Source organism: Oryzias melastigma, linkage group LG6 (genome assembly GCF_002922805.2).
Source record: "Oryzias melastigma strain HK-1 linkage group LG6, ASM292280v2, whole genome shotgun sequence".
In the NCBI taxonomy this organism is placed as follows: Eukaryota; Metazoa; Chordata; class Actinopteri; order Beloniformes; family Adrianichthyidae; genus Oryzias; species Oryzias melastigma.
In genome coordinates, this window is record NC_050517.1 from 33,581,943 (window position 1) to 33,601,778 (window position 19,836).

Consider the following 19,836-nt stretch of genomic DNA (forward strand, 5'->3'; position numbering starts at 1 on the left):
TCTGTCTGGACCCAGCAGAACCGCCTCACCAGACAGGAACCGCTGTAGAACTCCGTCTTTCAGTCTCGGGAACATCGGGAACATCCCAGAGAATAAAGAACCGTTTCTTTAAGGTCTCCCTCCGAGGAAAATCCTGTTTTTAGAGTTTTTTTAAAAACTGTTTTCTTATGAAAGAGAACAAATAATCAGGGGCGGGGCTGATCAGCTCAGCTCCAAAAGCCACGCCCCCTCAGAGGAGATTTTGGAAACAGAAGCTTCAGATCAACATGAAAAATGTTGTTTTAAGACCTTTAGGTTGTGGGATTTTTATTAAGAACTTCATAATCATAATTAAAACTCTAAACTTTAACACCGTTCATTTCATTAGAACAATCAAATGACCTTCTTAATGCATTCAGAATACATGCCTGATGACCTGCATCAGTTCTAGAACGTTCCTACAAGCATGGAAACCTAAGAGAAGATGTCATCTGTTGTCTTTGACTCCTGCTTTCAGGAGGAGTGCAGGACGGCGTCTTCAGCTGCAGGTGGAGCAGTGCTCCTTCCTAACACCCCCCTCCCCTCTGGGACAGGGAGAACAACAAACAACATGCTGTCATCTCCTGGAGGAGATCTCCGTTTGCTGCAGCTCCAGCTGACGTCAACCACAACAAGAAAGTTACGAGTCGAAGCAGAAAGAATGAGAAGCATCTTAAAGACGATGAACGACAGAAACGTCCTGAGAAAAAATGTGATTTGTGAAAGGATTCATCCGATCTTCACGCTCCCAGCTGCAGACGCTGCATCCACCTTCAATCATCTCTGAAGAGGAGCGAGGAAGAACGGCGCCGGATAAGACGTGTTTGAGGAAGCAGACAGACGCTTGAAGGTCACTGAATCCGCCCGCAGAGGAGGAGAAACGCTCCAGCAGGAGACGCAGACAGAAACACCGAGGTGTGATGGGATACGGGTTGAAAGAGGAAATGAAATCGTGTTTACGAGAAAATGATTAGAGGAAAATAAAATCAGATCCTTGCAGATTCCTGACTCCCAGCTGATCTAAAGAAACTGGTACTGACGTCAGTGGATTAAACCTGGATCCCACAAGTAAATGTTAAATAAATGTTCCTACTGTGAAAAAATGATCCTACATCCCTCAAAAGGACAGAGTACACCTGGAATAGTTTGATTTTGAGACACCTCAAAATGATGAAGATCCTCCGTTTACTCCAGAAAATCCTTCATGAAGCTCCTACAGTTATTTCTAGGGCTGGGTATCAATTATAATTTCAGAAACGATTCGATTCAGATTTTTTTTATTCTTTCGTTTCTTCAATTCAATTTTGAGTTTACACATTTACACACATTTGTTTAGAAAATACATTAATAATCTACTATATGATTTGAATATATTTATATTAATCTGATACATTCACATACTGTAGGATTTATTAGTGAAATAATGAGATTGTTAATATCATACAGAGTTACATGGATTCTCTAAAGGAGAAATTCTAACTAAAATGTTCAGATCATTAACATTGTAAACATTGTTCTGCTTCTTCAGTTTGGCCACTAGGTGGCGATCGCGCTATAGCATTACACCTCATATCAGAAGAAGAAGAAAGAATGAGGAAGAAACAATTTTAGACCACAAATGATTACTTTAAAAAATACTTCCTTAAAAGAGTTTAAAAATTCATAATTGCTGACTAATTTAGTCAGTAATGTATGTTTAGGTCGACTGAGTGTTAGCATTAGCATTAGCCGTCCTATGGGAAATCCCAATATACATTAGCACCAAGCTAGCGGACTTCAGCTCTATGTGCTAAATCAATCTATATTTTTATGAATCGATTATTGATCTATTAAGATTAAATTGATCCAAACGGATTTAACTCGGCTCTAGTTATTTCCTACCAAACTCAGACGACGGTCTTTTAAATGACTAAAGAAAAGCCAAAATTTTAGAAGAACTAAAATATTCTTTTTGGGTGTATTCAGACTGGAAAATGGATTCTGGACTGAGTCCAGATCCAGTCCTAAACTTTGTGTTTGGTCTGTTTTCAGACTGGGATCTACTGGAGATTTCTGTTCTGGACCAAAGCTTGTAAACAAAACCAGGTGACTAAAGATCTCTTCAGTCATTGGCCAGCAGTGACGGAGGCGGGTCAAAACCAAAAGAGAAAGATGGAGATGCTGCGGTTTGAACTTTTTATTTCGCTGATCAATTTAGACTGTCTGGATGAAGGTCAGGTCTAACACTTTTAACTGCAGGGCGGTAACCGAGGTCGCCACGAGGTTGACCGGTCACAATGGCTGTTTTGGATCAGTTATTTTGCTCTTGGATTGGTTTGTATTCAGACTGAGGAATCTCGGAGCGAACAGAAGTTCAGTCCGATTGATAACGAACCGAGACTGCCTCCAAAGACGGGTCAGAGAGCGGTTCCTGGTCCCGGAACAGCGTCCACTTGGCGTATTCAGACTGAAACTTTGTTCTGAATTCTCGGAGGAAACAAACTGGATCACTTAAAGACCAACCACCATCTGGTTCTGCTGAGGCATCAGATTCAACCGATCGATCGATCGATTAGTCAGTTTATAGCTTAAACGACAGAAAAAATATCCTGAAAACTCTGTTCAAGAGGAAGATAAAAAAGACGTTAGATCGGAACCATCAACTGGATCTTCACTTCCTGTTCCAATCAGATGAAGTCAATTTAGTCGCCATTTTTCATGATACAGACGCCGCCATGTTGGAACCAGACGTCAGTGAGCAGCGATTGGTCTGAAATCTGTGAAAGTCGGACGTGGCGGCGAGCAGGCTCCACCTACTATTATTGAAGCATTTTATTGGTCAGTTTATAACGAACTAGAGAAAAAAATAAAAATAGGGATTATTAAGAAGATTTAATAATCAAAAGGTATCAGATCAAGATTGGGTATTCTGACTAAAAGAATGACTGACAGCTGTTTATTTCTCAGTTGAAGTTTATGGTATTTTGGCGTCTTGGAGCCACTTCCTGTTTGGGGTCACTCACTCCAGTTCTCTTATACAACCACCTGAACTCTGTAGAGATGATCTTCTTACCTGGCGATGTAAGCTTCGGCGATCCTGGTGTCGGCGGGCGAGCACACGTCTTTGCCCGAGCACTTGTCCTCGCCGCCGTGGCCGCTGCTGGCCTCGCTGTCGGCCTTTTGACTCAGAGTGTCGGAGAAGCTGTCGTCCCTGAGAAGAGACATGGAAAAAAGAGGGAGTCAGCAAACCTGTCAACAGTCCTCCTTCACTGTTATACAATAACGCTGCATCCTGCAGAGTCAGCATATTCGCTGTCCAGACGGTCAGATGAGTCACGGCGGCCTTTCAGAACGGATGAAACGATGCCGAGGTTTCCGGTTGGCAGTCATCAGATCTGATGAGCACCGGAACGGAAGTTCTTTAACATCTGCCTCCAAGGATTGTGGGAAACGGAGTCTCCGCCTCTCCTGTTCAAGCATGAATGTTGCTGCACCTGTGGGGGTGCGGCTGTAAATTCTCCTGCACTTTCATCAACTAAGAGGACGTCCCATCAGCGGCGCCCCTCCTGGTGAATTATGGATGAGGGCGCTCTGGTGGGACGGCGGGAGGGAGGAGTAAAGAGGAGGAAGGAGTGTGAAGGAAGTCTAAACGGTCGCTTTGTCAGCCAGCTAATAAGTCATGAAGTGACTTTGTCCGAATGACTGTGGAGATGAAGCCAACGGGGCTGATGGAGGAGGGCGGAGTGTCATCAGGAGGAGTCGGCTGATCTGAAGCTGCGTTTAAAAAACAAACCCACTGGAGCGAGTGGAGCCTCGTTATTCACTTTAATAAGGGAAAACTCTCAAAGTTTTGTCTCCTTTCATCAAATATGAATGAAAACTGTAAAGAAAGTTCAGTCTCATTATTTAGTTTAAGGGAGAATCTGCACAAACTGGTCTTTAAGTGACACATGATTGTTCAATACAACCTTCTATTGGAAGACAAATAACACACAAGCGCTGCAGTTCCTCATATGACCACTAGAGGCCGTCTGCAGAAGCTATTTCCCGATGACTCCAATTTAATAAAGTTACAGAACACTAAACACACCAGATCCAGGTAATCTGGGTCAGGGTTCTGGTAGAGCTGGGATGACAAACCAAATCTGAGTCAATCTAATCTTAATGGATCAATAATTGATCCATAGAAGTAGAGATCATTCTTATGGATTAAGCTAAAGTCCGCTAGCTTGATGCTAACGAATAATGGGATTTCATATAGACGGGCTAATGCTAACGCTCTGTCGACCTAAACATACATTCCTGACTAAATGAACATCTTTATATGAATTTTACATGAACTCTTTTAAGGAAATATTTTTTTGAAGTAACCATTTGTGGTCTAAAACATCGTTTTTTTGCCCATTTTCTTCTTCTTCTGGATTAAGATGTAATGCTAAAGCGCGATCGCCACCCAGTGGTCAAACTGAAATGATCTCCAGGAGAAGCAGATCAATCGTTGGAGCTTCTCTGTTTTAGAATCCACTGTATGATATTAACAATCTCATTATTATTTCACTAATACATGTTTATGTGAACCGTATCAGATTAAAATGAATCTCTCCAGAACAGATAGATTATTAATGTTTTTCTATACAAATGTGTCTAAATGTTAAACTCAAAATTGAATTGAATCAAATTTAATTGAGTGAGAATCTGCAAAAAAATCTGAATTGAATCAAAATAATTCTGGAAATTATTGGCGATACAGGAGGCCGGCTCTCAAGGTTTGGATTTGGACACCTCTGATTTATGCAATTAACACAATTTAAGTGGATTCTAAAGCAGAAATAGGTTTCTTTGTTATCATCAAAATCAGCTGATTAGCGTCAACTCTTCACTACTGCAAAGATTCAAACTTCACCACAAAGCTGCTTTTCTCAGCATCAAAATCTGTTGAAATTCCATTATTTGTGTAAATATTAATTCATGAAAATTGTTGGTGTTTTTTATTTTTTATATAACTCATTAACACCTGAGTTTTAGCTCCAGTTGACGTTCTGTGAACTATCATAACTCCTTAACATTTATGTAGTTAAACTGAATTCCAGTGCTGGTTTACTGCGTAACTTCACTCAGAATCCATTGGAAATATACATACATTTTATCAATGACTGAATAAATTACATTAGTTTAACAAAAAAATGAATTGGGATGAACTAATTTGATTTCAATAGAGCTAAAATGTCTGCATTTTTTGATTGACAGTTGGTTTGACTCAAATTCTTCTTTTATTTTGTCCTGCCCTGTTACAAACGTTTGGCATTAATTAGGTTTTTTTGGGGCTATTTTATAGTTTAGCTAATATTTCAGCTACGTGCTAACTGTTTTGGCTAACTTAGGCAGGCGGAGTTACCTCAGGTCACATGCCCCTCCCACCCAAGGGACTCTCAGACTCCTTTGGGTTTTTTAGATAATCCGTTTGCCCATTTTTGGGAAAAGAGTCTGACAATAAAGGAGTCTGTTTTTAAAACCTTTAAAGTATGATAGCCAAAACACATTAATAATTTAGCTTATATTTGATTCAAAACAATTACATCTGTATAACTTTGAGGGTCAACTTTCTTTTGTAGCTCAGAAACGGGTCCGCTTGGTGCTGAAACCGCAGAAATGACTCACATGTCCTGGACTACGATGTACTGGTGCGGCACCAAGCCGTCGATGCCGTTGTGCCGCCCCTCCCACCAGTCCTCCGACGCCCGGTGGTACAGCAGCAGGGAGGCGCCTTTTTTGAAGGACAGCTCTCGGGAGGAGCGTCCGGCGTAGTCGAACTTGGCGATGGCTTCGATAGGCTCCGCCTCTGTGGACAGGAGGAGCATAAAGCAGGTCAAGCGTCTGTATGGCACACAACAGCTGCTGTGGTGTTGCATCACATGGACTCTGCAGTCAATAGAAACACGACTACGTGTGACCGGGGCCACAGCCGGCCCCCAGGAGCTCCGGCTGGTTATTTATAGAAGCTTTTCAGAGGAGATCCATAAGATTCGGGGGCATGTCAGTCACTGTATGGATCATTAGATTGGGCTGATAGCTGATCGATATCTCACCAGCACAGATCAGCGGAGCAGAAAAGAAAGTGAATCACATTTTGTATTTGTCTTTTATGTGAGGATAGCAGCGGATTCTTGAATTCAAAGGTAAACTTCCCGCAGCCCCATGCATGCACTACAGCAACACTGGTCTAAAAATAGCTGCTTCACTTCTGCCCCCCTCCCTCACTGAAGTCAGACGGGGGTCCCTGGACAAACATCAGCCCGACGCAGAATCTCAGCATCACCGTGTCATCCTGGAGTTCAGCTTCTGCGACGTGACGAAAGCCGAGCGGCGAGAATTTACAGTCTGGTCTGAATTAATCGTGCTGCGGTACAGCGGACGGGATGTAAATAAATCTGCTTGGTTCTGTCCCGTGAAACCGTCGTCAAATGTTTGTCTGAGGCTCGCCAGCGCTGCAGTGATGCAGCTGCAGACTGAAGCAGAACATGACATACACATGTACATATCACACACTGGAGGAAACTTTTAATAGTTGACTAATCACCGATTATTTTTTCAGATTAGTCGACTAATCGGGTCATGTACAAAGGGGATGTAAAGCACACGTCTTTAAACTAACAAAAAATTTGATATATAGCGTTACCTGTGATAATGCTAGTGTGAATGCTGTAAGCTGAATTTGGCCACCAAAGATGCTGAAATTGACAGCTAAAAATCGCTGAAGATGGCAGCTGAAATCGCTGAAGCTGATAGCCAGCTAATGAGCCAAAAAAACAAAAAAAACTAAGTTAGCCAAAACGGCTAGCGTGTAGCTGAAATATTAGCTAAATTCCAAAACAGCCTAAAAAACTAAAAACAAGTCAAAGTTAGCCAAAACAACTAACATGCAGCTAATATAATAGTTAAACTCTAAAATGATCCTAAAAACACTGAAAAAATCCTATAGTAGCCAAAACAGCTAGCATGTTGGTGAAATATTAGCTAACCCCCAAATTAGCCTAAAAAAAAGAAAAAAAATCCTAAATAAGTCAGAACAGTTAGCATGTTGGTGAAATATTAGCTAACTTTCAAATTAGCCTAAAAAACTGAAACTATCCTAAATTAGCCAAAACAGTTAGAATTTAGCTGAAATATTAATTAACCTCCAAATGATCCAAAAATAAAAAATCCTAAATCAGCCAAAATGGCAAGCATGTTGCTAAAATATTAGCTTAATTCCTAAACAGCATAAAAAAGCTAAAAAAAAAGCCTAAATTAGCCAAAAGAGCTATCATTTAGCTGAAATATTAGCTAACTTCCAAATTAGCCTAAAAAACCTTAATAAATGCCAAAATAGTCTAAAACGTTAGCAGAATGTCATTATAACTTTCAACTTTACTACACTCTGATTCCATAAAACATAAAGTAACGACTAATCTATCGGTCTGAGAGGATCCGGTTTCATCAGGATGTGGAGAGACGAGGATCATTAAATGAAAAATCCTCTCTGACATGAAACCTTTCTGCTTTAAAAACACAAATATTTCTCTTTAGCTGAACTTGACGAGTCAAACGTGTTTTGTGAGCAACATCTCCGCGGTAACACGTGTGGTTTCATATGTGCAGCGAGCCCGGGGGCCACCTGCCACCAAGGACGCCCTGATGAATTCCTGTAAAGCGATAGATGATCGATGTGCCGGTCGCTTCATCTCTGACCTTGCAGTGAATTTACCAGCAGATCGGATGTCGATGTATTGATGGACCAGAGGCGGCTTTCCAAAAACCGGATGGATAATCTTCCTGCATGACAGCCAGAGAATCCTGAACCGGTTCACATGAGAACCGTTGGTTCCAGGATGAGTTCATAAACACAGCTGGAGGAGGACTGTGGGATTTCAAAATAAAATCAAGTGCACTACACTGAAAAACTTCTTATTTCTGTCTCTCAATAAAAATGATCTTATTAAGAAAGATTTATTTTAATTCTAAAATTATTTTAGTTTGAGAACAAAACATTTTTTTTAAAATAAGAATTTTTGGGAAGAAAATGTGTCCATTTTTTCATACTTTCCATCCATCCAACCTGCTGAACCCCAGTAGTTAACCCAGCTACAGTTGGATGAACAGGTCACCAGTCACTCACACTCATATGCAGATTTAGGGGCAATTTAAAGACACAAATGAGGTGTCAATCAGTCAGACATCAATTCACTTTTTTTGGACAGTGGAAGGAAACTGGGAAAAACCCACAAATGCATGAAGAAAACATGCAAACTCCAAACAGAAAAGACCCAGTCGAGTTTCAAAACAGGACCTTCTCACTATGAGTGCTAACCACTGCACCACCGTGACGCCAAGACTATGAGAACCCAAATTCATTTCTCAGAAGATTATTTTTCCTTAAACACTTTTAAACATTTTTTTTTATTAAAAATGAGCAAAATCGAGTACAATCAGATTTTTTTAACGGCCTAATTATTGAAAAACCGCAGAAATAAAATCATAAAAAACAAACAAAATAAAAATTAAAAAATCTGAAAAATTTTCACATTTGAAACGCATACTCATGAATTATTATTATTACTTTCATTTTTAAGTATTGTACATCTTTTATGTTATTTATTCTTTGTGGGCAGCACTTTGTATTACAATCTGTATGAAAAGTGACATAAAAATAAAGATTAATTGTCTGACTGAGTTAAAATCAATTAATATTTTTTTTTTATAAAAACAGGAACCACTAGTTTGCTTTTACCATCAAGGAGTTCCACTAAAGTTATAAGAAACAAACATTTAGAAAGCACAGTTGGAGAAACATTCAGAAACAAAACTGTTCCTACAGCAAAACTATAGGAGCCGTCTTAGCTCCGCCCCCTGATGTTCAGGATTAGAGCTCCTAAAGCCGAGCTTAACCTCTGAAACACCAAGACGAGGAAAAAAAAAACACATTCCAGCAGCATTTGAATGGTTACGTATTGAGATGACAATAGCTTATGGATTAAAGTGGGGGTCCAAAAACTACATCCCGCCTCCACATTTAGCCCGGCCCCCAAACACGATCAGAAACGCCGATCAAGACCCAAATAGAAAGTGACTTTTTATTTATTATTCTTTATTAATATTATTTTTCTTCCGTACGTTTTTGGACGTCCACAACTCATCAGCTCTTTCAGTTATTAAAATATTCAGCTCTTTTAATGTTAGCTTTTTCTACTGTTTTGTTCAGTTACTCAGGATTTCTGGGCTATTTTGGAGTTTAGCTAGTATTTTAGCCACATGCTAGCTGCTTTGACTAATTTAAGATTTTTTCAGTTTTTTAGGCTAATTTGGAGCTTAGCAAATATTCTAGCTTTAAGCTAGCTGTTTTGGCTAAATTACACATTTCACCAGTTTTTTCGCTAATTTGGCATTTAGCTTTTATTTCAGCCCCATGCTAGCTATTTTGGCTAATTTAAGCTTTTTTTTTTTTTTCCGCTAATTTGGCATTTAGCTAACTTTTCTGCTACATGCTAGATGTTTTGGTTAATTTTGATTTTTTTTCCCAGTTTTTTAGGCTAATTTGGCCGTTCACTAGCATTTTAGCTCTCTATCAGCTTTAGCTTTTTTGAGCTATTAGCATCAGCCATTTCAGCTTTCAACTTCAGTGTTTTCAGCTATTAGCTTCAGCGTTTTTAGTTATCAATTTTAGCACCTTCAGCTATAAGCACTAGGTTCTTTAGCGACCAAATTCAGCTTCCAACATTCACACTGGCATTATCACAGGTAATGCTGAATATCTAGTTTATTAAATACTCTAGTATTCTTTTTACCATGAAGATTACAGAAATGAATTATTTAAAATTTGGCTCCGTGGGGCTTTCTGGAAAAACGTAAATGTTTCCGTTTTTTTCTGTGATTGTTATACTTCATCTGTTAGCCTACAAACCGACCCCGGCCCCCCATCAGAGAAGAAAACAGTTGTGTGGCCTTCACAAGAACAAGTTGGGGCCCCTGGTTTAAAACAATTCAATTTAAAGTTCACTTCAACAGTATAAATGCTGACATGCGTCTATTTGACTGTCTGCATGGAGGCCCTGCTGACTCACCGTCCTCGCTGGTGTGCGCCTCCGTCCCCCCCTCGTTGTCCACCTCCTCCAGGGCTCCGTGTTCGCTGAAGGGGCTTTCACTGCAACGACACCAACCGTCAGTCACGGCGCCGCTCCGTCATTATTCCAAATGGTGAAGATCCGTCATCGTTCTGTGAGGTTCTCAGAACATGCTCTCTCGTCATGCGCTCTCTGGGAGAGCTGGCACTAAGGCCACATCTCTGCCAGGAAGTGAACGCCTCCTCCGTGCCAAAATGTCACCTCCTCCTCCTCAACGAGACAGACAGGAGGCTGGCAGGAGAACGACGCTCTCAAGGGCCTTTGGAGAACATCAGCGAGGGACACTGATTAGTTCATAAATCCCCATCATCCTCCGGAGAGAGCGATGATGCAGGAAGGAGTTTGACCGTTGTGGCGGAGTAGTCCGTTTCCTTGCAGGAGAAAAACTTCCACGGATGTGGAATATGAGTGGAGACACGCTCTGCTGTCGTCTTCCCGAGCGGGAGAGCTGAACGCCACACTGTCGCACTAATAAGATGGCTACATTACCCAGAATTCAGCACACCTGTGATCTGCAGCCCAAAGAAACTCAGCAACACTTTTCTCTTCCATTCAGAGAAACTGAACCAGCTCCACCTGTGTGGCGTTCAAACTCTCATCTTTCCAGGAGAAGGAAATGATTTCATCGTTAAAGAGGAACGGTTTCCTCGTTTCCCTTAAAAATGGAGAGGAAGCTGATAAAACGGCGTCTCTCTCACCAGTAGTCTCCCCCCGCCATGCACTTCTCGTAGATGGGCCCCTCCAGCTCTTTGGCGTCGGGAAAGATGCTCTCATGGTGGATGATGATGGTTTTGATGATCTCGTTGACGTGGGCCTGGCAGGAGACCTGGTCCTGGCTGTCCGGCGTGGGCATCAGAGTGGGCCCGAAACAAATGGCCAGGTTGTACGGGTCCATCATGTTCTCGTCGCTGTACTGGGACAGGCTGAGAAGGCAGGAAAGCACTGGAGTGAGTCTGAAAGCGGTTCAGGGGGAGTTTACCTTCTGGGTCGGGAACTTACTGGTTAAGAAAGGCGAAGAGGTAACGCATCACGACCAGGACGGTTCTGGGAAACGTCAGCAGGATCTTCCGGATGTACAGCGCCCTCTCGTAGAGGTTTTCTATTCCTACAAGTGAAACACAGAAGAAGAAGAGATGGGATTTCTGCTGGAGCGCAAACCTGTGGGATTCATTCACATGCTTTTCTGTAAAAGAATTAGTCTGAGTGAGCATCCAGACCCGGTGCAAACCCAAACCCAACCAAACTCCGCCCCAATTCCATACAAAACCCGGCCCAAACACAACCAAAACCCGGCCAAAACTCAGGCAAAACTTGGCCCAAGCCCACACAAAACTGGGTCCATACCTGGCCTAACAAAAAAAAAAACCTGGCATGCAACCTGGCCCAAAACCCACACAAACCCATCCAGAACCTGGCCCAAACCCATAAAAAACTGGGCCTAAACCCAAACAAAACCCGGCTCAAACTCATGCGAAACCTGGCCATTACCCGGCCAAAACCCGGCCAAAACCCAACCAAAACCCGGTCAAAACTCAAGCAAAAAACCTGGCCTAAACTCAACCAAAACCTGGCCTAAACCCAACCAAAACCCGGCTCAAACTCAGGAGAAACCTGGTCGATACCCGGTCCAAAACCAGACAAAATCTGGCCCAAACCCAACCAAAACCCGACCTAAATCCAAACAAAACCCAGGACAAACTCAGGAGAAACGTGGCCTAAACCCAACTCAAAACTGGGCCTAAACCCAACTCAAAACTGGGCCTAAACCCAACCAAAACCCGGTCCAAACCGAGACAAAACTTGGCCAAACCCAACCAAAACCCGACCTAAATCCAAACAAAACCCGATCAAAACCCAAACAAAACTTGGCCTAAATCCAACCAAAACCCAGCTCAAACTCAGGCGAAACCCGCCCCAAACCCAACCAAAACCCGACCTAAATCCAAACAAAACCCGACCAAAACCCAAACAAAACTTGGCCTAAATCCAACCAAAACCCAGCTCAAACTCAGGCGAAACCCGCCCCAAACCCAAACAAAACCCGACCTAAATCCAAACAAAACCCGCCCCAAACCCAAACAAAACCCGGTCAAAACTCAGGCGAAACTTGGCCCAAGCCCACACAAAACTGGGCCCATACCTGGCCTAACGAAAAAAAAACCTGGCATGCAACCTGGCCCAAAACCCACACAAACCCATCCGGAACCTGGCCCAAACTGGGCCTAAACCCAAACAAAACCCAGCTCAAACTCATGCGAAACCTGGCCATTACCCGGTCCAAACCCAACCAAAACCCGGTCAAAACTCAAGCAAAAAACCTGGCCTAAACTCAACCAAAACCTGGCCTAAACCCAACCAAAACCCGGCTCAAACTCAGGAGAAACCTGGTCGATACCCGGTCCAAAACCAGACAAAATCTGGCCCAAACCCAACCAAAACCCGACCTAAATCCAAACAAAACCCGACCAAAACCCAAACAAAACTTGGCCTAAATCCAACCAAAACCCAGCTCAAACTCAGGCGAAACCCGCCCCAAACCCAAACAAAACCCGACCTAAATCCAAACAAAACCCGCCCCAAACCCAAACAAAACCCGGTCAAAACTCAGGCGAAACTTGGCCCAAGCCCACACAAAACTGGGCCCATACCTGGCCTAACGAAAAAAAAACCTGGCATGCAACCTGGCCCAAAACCCACACAAACCCATCCGGAACCTGGCCCAAACCCATTAAAAACTTGGCCCAAACCCAACCAAAACCCATTACAAACCCAAACAAAGTTGGCCCAAACCCAACTCAAAACTGGGCCTAAACCCTACCAAAACCCGGTCCGAACCCAGACAAAACTTGGCCAAAACTCAAACCAAAAACCTGGCCCAAACCCAACCAAAACCCATTACAAACCCAAACAAAGTTGGCCAAAACCCAACTCAAAACTGGGCCTAAATCTAACCAAAACCAAGCTCAAACTCAGGCGAAACTTGGCCCAAACCCAACTCAAAACCGGCCCCATACCTGTCCCAAGTAACCCGGACCAAACCGACACAAACCCATCAAAAACTTGTTCTAAACATAGGCGAAACACAGCCCGTACCCGACCCAAACCCAAACAAAAACCTGGCCCAAACCCACATGTGACCTGGCCCGATAATTAATCTACAAATGTCTAAATATGCGTTTTTAAAAGTGAGAGATGAATTCTGGAAGACTTGAGTGTTTTAAAGACCCAGATCCCCTTAAACAACAAAGGGGGATATCGGGAATATCGGTTTAAGAAAGTGGGAAAATGTCAAGTTCTCACCGGATATTAGTCACAATGTAAGTTCAAACCAGCTGATAAGAAAACTCTGATGACCCAGCATTCTAGCAGCATTTAAATGCATCACTTAAACATGAACCTTGAAAAGTTTTACATGCGATTTTGTGCGTATCAGGCGATTGGTGCGTACTTTATAAAGATTGGTATGGTTAGTTTTAAGCTGCTGTAATTATTAAAGTTTAGTTTAGTATTTTTTGTAGATGTGAATGCACAATTGTATGTACACCAAAAATGTATCGTAAGACTTACAAATCAAGAATTACATACACACAAATCAAATGACACTATATTCTCCCCTTAGACTTTAGCCTCGTACCGGCCGCTCCGTGAAAATATCTGAGATCAAACTGGTCTATGTCCTGAAGAAAGTTTTTCAGATTTAAGGGACTCCATAAAGAGGCTTTCAGCTCCCCCAAAAGAACAACTGAATATTCAGATGTGGGATGTGTTCGTGTGTCTTTGTGGATCTGAACACTGTAGGAGTTTCCTGTTTACAGGAGATCTCGGTTTCATTAGTCCGCTTTTATCGGATTGTTTTATTGCATTTTCTGAGTTTGCAGCAGAAGTTTTCCGTGCAGAGAAACTGTGACTCCTACACTTCATCGGGTACAGATCTTTATATAGCCTCTGAATTACTCAAGAGCTACACAGAAACCTGGTTATGTATTCATGAAAAATGGAAGCATAAAAGCATCCCAGCAGCCTGAATCTGAGGCTGCAGGGGACGCTCTCTATTTTTAGTATTGAGCACATACCTGACATTTTCAAGAAGAAATAGAAACGGCTTCAGGTGAGAAAAACGAGACACATTTAGGCTTCAAGTACAAACGGTGAAGCAGATGTGAATTATATTTTGTGTTTTAATGTAAAAAGGTCACTAAAACAGTTTTTTTTACTACAATAATAAACATGAGTCCACCGTTGGAGCACCTTAATTATCTTTGTAACATTAGACAGCTAGTTGATGAACATTCTTTTTATTGTTATGGTCTGTAGGAACGACTGTCCTCATAAATCCATATTTGGATTAAAGACTTCTGGTTTTTGTCTGTTAATCTGACAAAAACACAATCCTCTCAGATGAAGACCAGAGATGGATCTCAGGTTAATCTCTGACAGGAAAAGATTCAAATATCCTTATGATAAATGAATAAAATTAGGAAATCTGATGACAAAAACACAGTTTAGGACAAACACAGATGATACTTTTTACGTAATTGTTGTTTTGCTAAAGAAAAAAAACAACAAATACGACAAAAAGATTTTTGCAAAAACATTTAAAACTATCGAGAAGGAGATTATTTTGTGTTCCATGTTACAGAAAAAGCAACAAAATCGGTTTATTATTCTATTTACCACTTTTTTAATAGTCAACAGAGAAAGTCAAATCTAGAGGTGAACTCACTGATGCACGACAGCAGATCGTTAAACCTCTCTTTGGGGAAAAGAGGGTTTTCCAGACCCCGGAAGTAGAGTTTGAGAACTCCAGCTACAGAATTCATGTCGTGGTTGTCCTCGTCGTCCGTCAGAGGATCATTCCCTGGAAAAACATTCCATCAGCACTTTATTTTGCCCAGCAGCAGGTATTTGATTGCAGGCGACCCTCGTACCTCTCTCAAACGAGTTCTTGATGTCGTTCACCTCCAGCTGAGATCCAGAAACCCGGAATATTCCTTGATGCTGCAGGCCTTGAGGGCAGAAAATAAAGGTTGCTGCTTCAGTCGCTCCATCACTGCACTCTCAATAAACCCGGCTCACTAAGCCGCTTCACTTCGCTCGTTAAAGATAATAACGGCCCTCTGATGGAGCAATCAGGCGCCGCTGGAAGGTCTTTAGGCTGGAATTAGGACTTAATGGGAGGAGAGAGTCAGGAATGTCGGCAAAGCCAAATGAGTTTGTTCTTCTAGATTTCACAGCGGAGACCTCACAGCGGCCGCGTTTGAATAGAATCAACCCTCGCTGTGCATTCTGGGTATTCCAGAGCATATACCGCTTATGACAAACTTTGGTAAAAATCCACCCAAATAAGAAATGTTTAAAAAAAATCAAATCGTTTGAGCGTAAAGTTTGGCTGGTGAAGAGTGACTTACCGTACAGGTTAATGTAACGAATGCAGCTTTCAACCACGCGGGGGATGGCCTGTCCCGAATCCTTCAGAGGAAACGAGCAAATAAAAGCCTTTAATAAAAGATCAATCACACCTGACAAACAGAGATAAACATAAAACATCTTTTGCTTTAAGTAGTGAGTAATTTTAACTAGGTAGTGTATTGATTTACGAAAATTTCAATAATCAATCACAAACCAGGGGGTAATTTGATTTTTAATCGCGATAAATCGTGATCATTGATAAATGAAAACATTTCAGACGATAAAATCAAAAATACATTTTCTCTCTGGCCTGTTTTTGCTCAAAAGCTGCATATTTTCATATAAAATTTACCTAGTAAATTGTAATTGTGATTAACTTTTAAAATCGCGATTAATTTTATAAAAGCGATTAAAAACTAAGCGCGATCATTTTTATTTGCATTTTTTAATCGCATTTTTTTGTCAAATTAATTAATTATTTTTCTTTTTCAGTTGCAGTATTTGCCAAACACTTATCATCTGTGAATAATCGTAATCTGAAATCACACACAAAACTTTACATTTAGAACATTTATTTTTAATTAGTGCAATTTAAAAAGTAAAAGTGATTAATCGCACTTTTGGGTTGTGATTAATCACGATTAATCGCAATAGTTTACTAGGTAAATGTTATATGAAAATATGCAGCTTTTGAGCAAAAACAGGCCAGAGAGAAATGTTTCCTTCATTTTTATTGTCTGAAATGTTTTAATTTATCAATTGTTAACTCCGAAGTGTAAACTGTGTGTATAAAACACGTAAGATAAGCAGAACTCTAAAGACTTCTATGTCTGGAGTGTTACTCCAAAAAAACAAGGATACTGATATACAGCCATAAGAAACCAACCTGCAGACATAAAAAAAAAAAAGTTCTGGTCACATAGTCCAAATGTTCTATATCGCCGCGCAGCCTGCTTTAAAAAAACAACAACTTTTTCTTCATTTTATGTAAAAAAAAACTAGGTGAAGTTTCTCTCTGAACTGGTACTTTATTTAACCTATCATGACGATCAGCATTTATATCACTTTCCTTTGCTGCTGTCATGTTACCGTGACAACACGCTGAACCATGGATCAAATAAGTCCGCTTTTTATGAAAAAAACAAACCAAAAAAAGAAGATTAAAGAACTAAAAATGGATTGAATATATATTTATTTTTGTAAACAACTATAGTTTAAGTAGGATAATACCTGACGACGTGTTTTGAACCCCTGAGGTGCAATTAATTTGTGTTAATTAATATTAACTCGTTAATTCCTTTTGATAAATTGCTTTTACATTCACAGCCCTACTTTTGACTGATTCTGTTCATGAAAACAAGTTCAAACATGAGTTTAATACATAAATATAACACAATATAAGACAGTGGTATTTAAAAGTTGATTTTAAGGTTTAGTAGAGATGAAGGTTTTGATGAACCAGGACAGTTTATTTGTGACAAGAATGACGTTAAAACATGCAAACACACAGAGGAAATTATGAAGATGTTGGAGATGTTTCTGAGACAGACCGACTTTACTTTGTTTATTTGTGTTTAACAAGGAAAACTTACTTTCAGATTAAATATTTTAGTCAGATGTGTCTAAACTGAACAGATTTGCTTCCACGTTGCTTTGGTTCTGGCTGCTCCTAGAACCGGACCAGAACCTCACAGCTTTTATTAAAAAAAGCTGAAGGATCAAATCTTTTGGTCTGAGTCGGTCTCAAAAAAGCTCAGAGGAATCCTTGTAGATGTTAATAAAAGATCTGAGTGACAGAGTTTCTACCTGATGTCGGGTGTGCGAGTTCCGTCGTCCACGGCTACAGATCACCAGAGAAAGACAGAAAAGGAGAGAGAAAAGCAGGACCCGTGTTAGGAGCGTCCCAGCTGCCCCCCCAGAGCACCACACCCTGACGTGAAGACTGCGACCATGCAGGACGTTCTTTAGCTAACTGGTGATCAATCGATGCTATTGATTGAACCCAAACAGGAGCCCAGAAGAGAAGAGGAACCGCCTCACACGCCGGTACCTTAATATAGGATTCCAAATTGCCATTAAACAACCTAACATGGAAAATGGAGCGGGGCCGAGCCCGCCTGGTGCCAGTGTGGGTTCTGAGCTGCCCGTTGGGGGGTCTACAACACAAAGCGTGGATTAGAATAAAACACATAATGATGATTTCAAGAGCTAAAAATGGTTAAAACTGCATTGTCCTCCAAAAACCTGAACCGAGGAACGTTTTTGTATTTCACTTCTTCCACAGGTGAATGATGGCCTTTTCACTAAACTGTTTTTTCTCAACACGATGTCACACGGCTCCATGAAATGTCAGAAACCAGCAGAGAGCATCACGCAAGTCAGCATACACCTCCTGACAGGCTCTGTGGGGGGGGCAGCTTCTGCGTGTGTGGCGGTGGTGGTGTGGGGGGGGTCCTCACTTCTCGTGTGATTTTACTGGTCCTCGCTATGTAGTAAGTGTAAGAATGCGTGTGTGTGGAACAGTGCTGGGCATCTCACTTCAAAAAAGTAATTAGTTATAGTTACTAGTTACTTCTCCCAAAAAGTAATTGAGTTAGTAACTCAATTACTGCATCTTCAAAGTAATTAGTTACTTGGAAAAGTAACTCGTTTTAAATTACTCTTTAAATATGGTAATATTTTGTATTTTTTCCTGCGTTACAAATAAAAAAAATAATTTACATTCAATAATAGATGATAACCGACAATAGTATACTGGTATAGTTTTCCAATGGAGTCATATTGTCTAAGTTTAGGATACACATGAGAAAGGGTTTAGGGAAAGAATTTTCAATATTTATTTGTCAGAATTATCACACAAAACACTGCAACAAGTGGTATATAAAAAATGTAACTTCACACAAAAAAGGTAAACGTTTCAACTATTAACATACTTCAAGTATCTTACCTACAACTATAATTAAACAAAATGGCTTAAAAAACTGAAAGTGCAAAACAATAATAAATTAATAAACTACAATTATTAACCCATATTTCTGCTAAGAGGAGCAGCTCTCTGCATCTCTTTTTTCTCTCCCAAAATCCCGCAGCCCCGCCCACTCGCTCCGGAGTCTGCTCACTGCGTTGATCTGTGCGCGCTCGTGTCTGTCTGTGTTGTGTGTTTTATAAATATTACCCCGTTTCTGCTAAGATGAGCTACTCTCTGTCTCTCTGTTGTCGTTTTATTAACTCCCGAAACTCCTCACTCCGCACCGGAGTCTATCCACGTTGATCTGCGTGTGTACGTGTCTGTGAAAAACGAAAAAAAAGTGTGCGTGCCTGTCTGTTTTGTGTGTCTCTGTGCTCGCGCGTGCACGTTTGTGTTGTGATTGTATGTTTATATCCGTGTCTACCGCCTGTTTAGACACAAAAACATGATCACATTTGTCAATGGCATTTTATTGTGAAAAACTGGTTATATTTTGAAAAGAAACCGGATTTTCTCATGTATCTTGATGCAACTTGGGGCGCGTAACACAAGCAACTTTCAGGTGCGAAGCGCCCAGCTCCAGCAAGATCATCAAACTTTGAAGTAACGCGCCGCGATTTACACGAAGTAACTATAACGGCGTTACAGCGAGGATGAAAGTAATTAGTTAGATTACTAAATTACTTGATTTATAACGCCGTTAGTAACGCCGTTATACTTAAACGGCGTTAGTCCCAACACTGGTGTGGAATATAATGCAGTTTAATTTCTGTGACTCAGTGATGGAAGAAAACAAGGTTTTTGCAGCAAAACTTCACTTAAAAGATAAATTAGCATTTTCTCCTTTTTCCTATGAACTGATTTTAATTTTTTTATAAAAATGAAATTTAAAATTTAAAGCTTAAATGCAATTTCCCTTTTTTAATAGAGAATGTGTTTGAGTTCAAACTAGTTTAAAGGGCGACCAAACAGGAAAGTTGGGGGCTGACTCCACCCACAGCCGAAATTTGAAAATCCAGCTATGGGGGAGGGGCTTGGGAACAGAACTGTTATCATTACCGGAGCTGCAGATTGTGACATAACACTTTTGAAACTTGTTTGACCAATCGCAAAATTTAACTGTAATACCTCAATTCAACCTGTAGGGGGCAGCACAGAGGCGGTTTTTGACCAGATTTTCAAGAATTAAACAAGTTTATTTTAATTTATCAAACATTTGGCAATGACCACCAGACAGCACTTTAAAAGCCAAAAAAGTTGGTTTAGTTGATTTAATTTGCATTGTGAACTGTACAGTGCCCCTTC

At 40.9% G+C, this 19,836-nt stretch overlaps 1 protein-coding gene across 6 annotated transcripts in view; it reads right to left on the minus strand.

Annotated features, from left to right (window-relative positions):
- Positions 1-19,836, minus strand: part of srgap1a (SLIT-ROBO Rho GTPase activating protein 1a) — a 105,059-nt gene that overhangs the window by 6,171 nt on the left and 79,052 nt on the right. For 5 of the 6 annotated variants that reach the window (XM_036212581.1, XM_024281877.2, XM_024281880.2 and 2 more), the window contains 9 exons: positions 17,614-17,719; positions 15,563-15,623; positions 15,083-15,160; positions 14,878-15,012; positions 11,154-11,259; positions 10,853-11,077; positions 10,095-10,174; positions 5,656-5,836; positions 3,071-3,208 (listed from right to left, as the gene is read on the minus strand). In XM_036212581.1, coding sequence (XP_036068474.1) covers positions 3,071-3,208; positions 5,656-5,836; positions 10,095-10,174; positions 10,853-11,077; positions 11,154-11,259; positions 14,878-15,012; positions 15,083-15,160; positions 15,563-15,623; positions 17,614-17,719 — 1,110 coding nt within the window. Of the gene's footprint in view, positions 1-3,070; positions 3,209-5,655; positions 5,837-10,094; positions 10,175-10,852; positions 11,078-11,153; positions 11,260-14,877; positions 15,013-15,082; positions 15,161-15,562; positions 15,624-17,369; positions 17,404-17,613; positions 17,720-19,836 lie in introns of all 6 variants that reach the window. The other variant, XM_024281878.2, reaches the window with a different exon arrangement.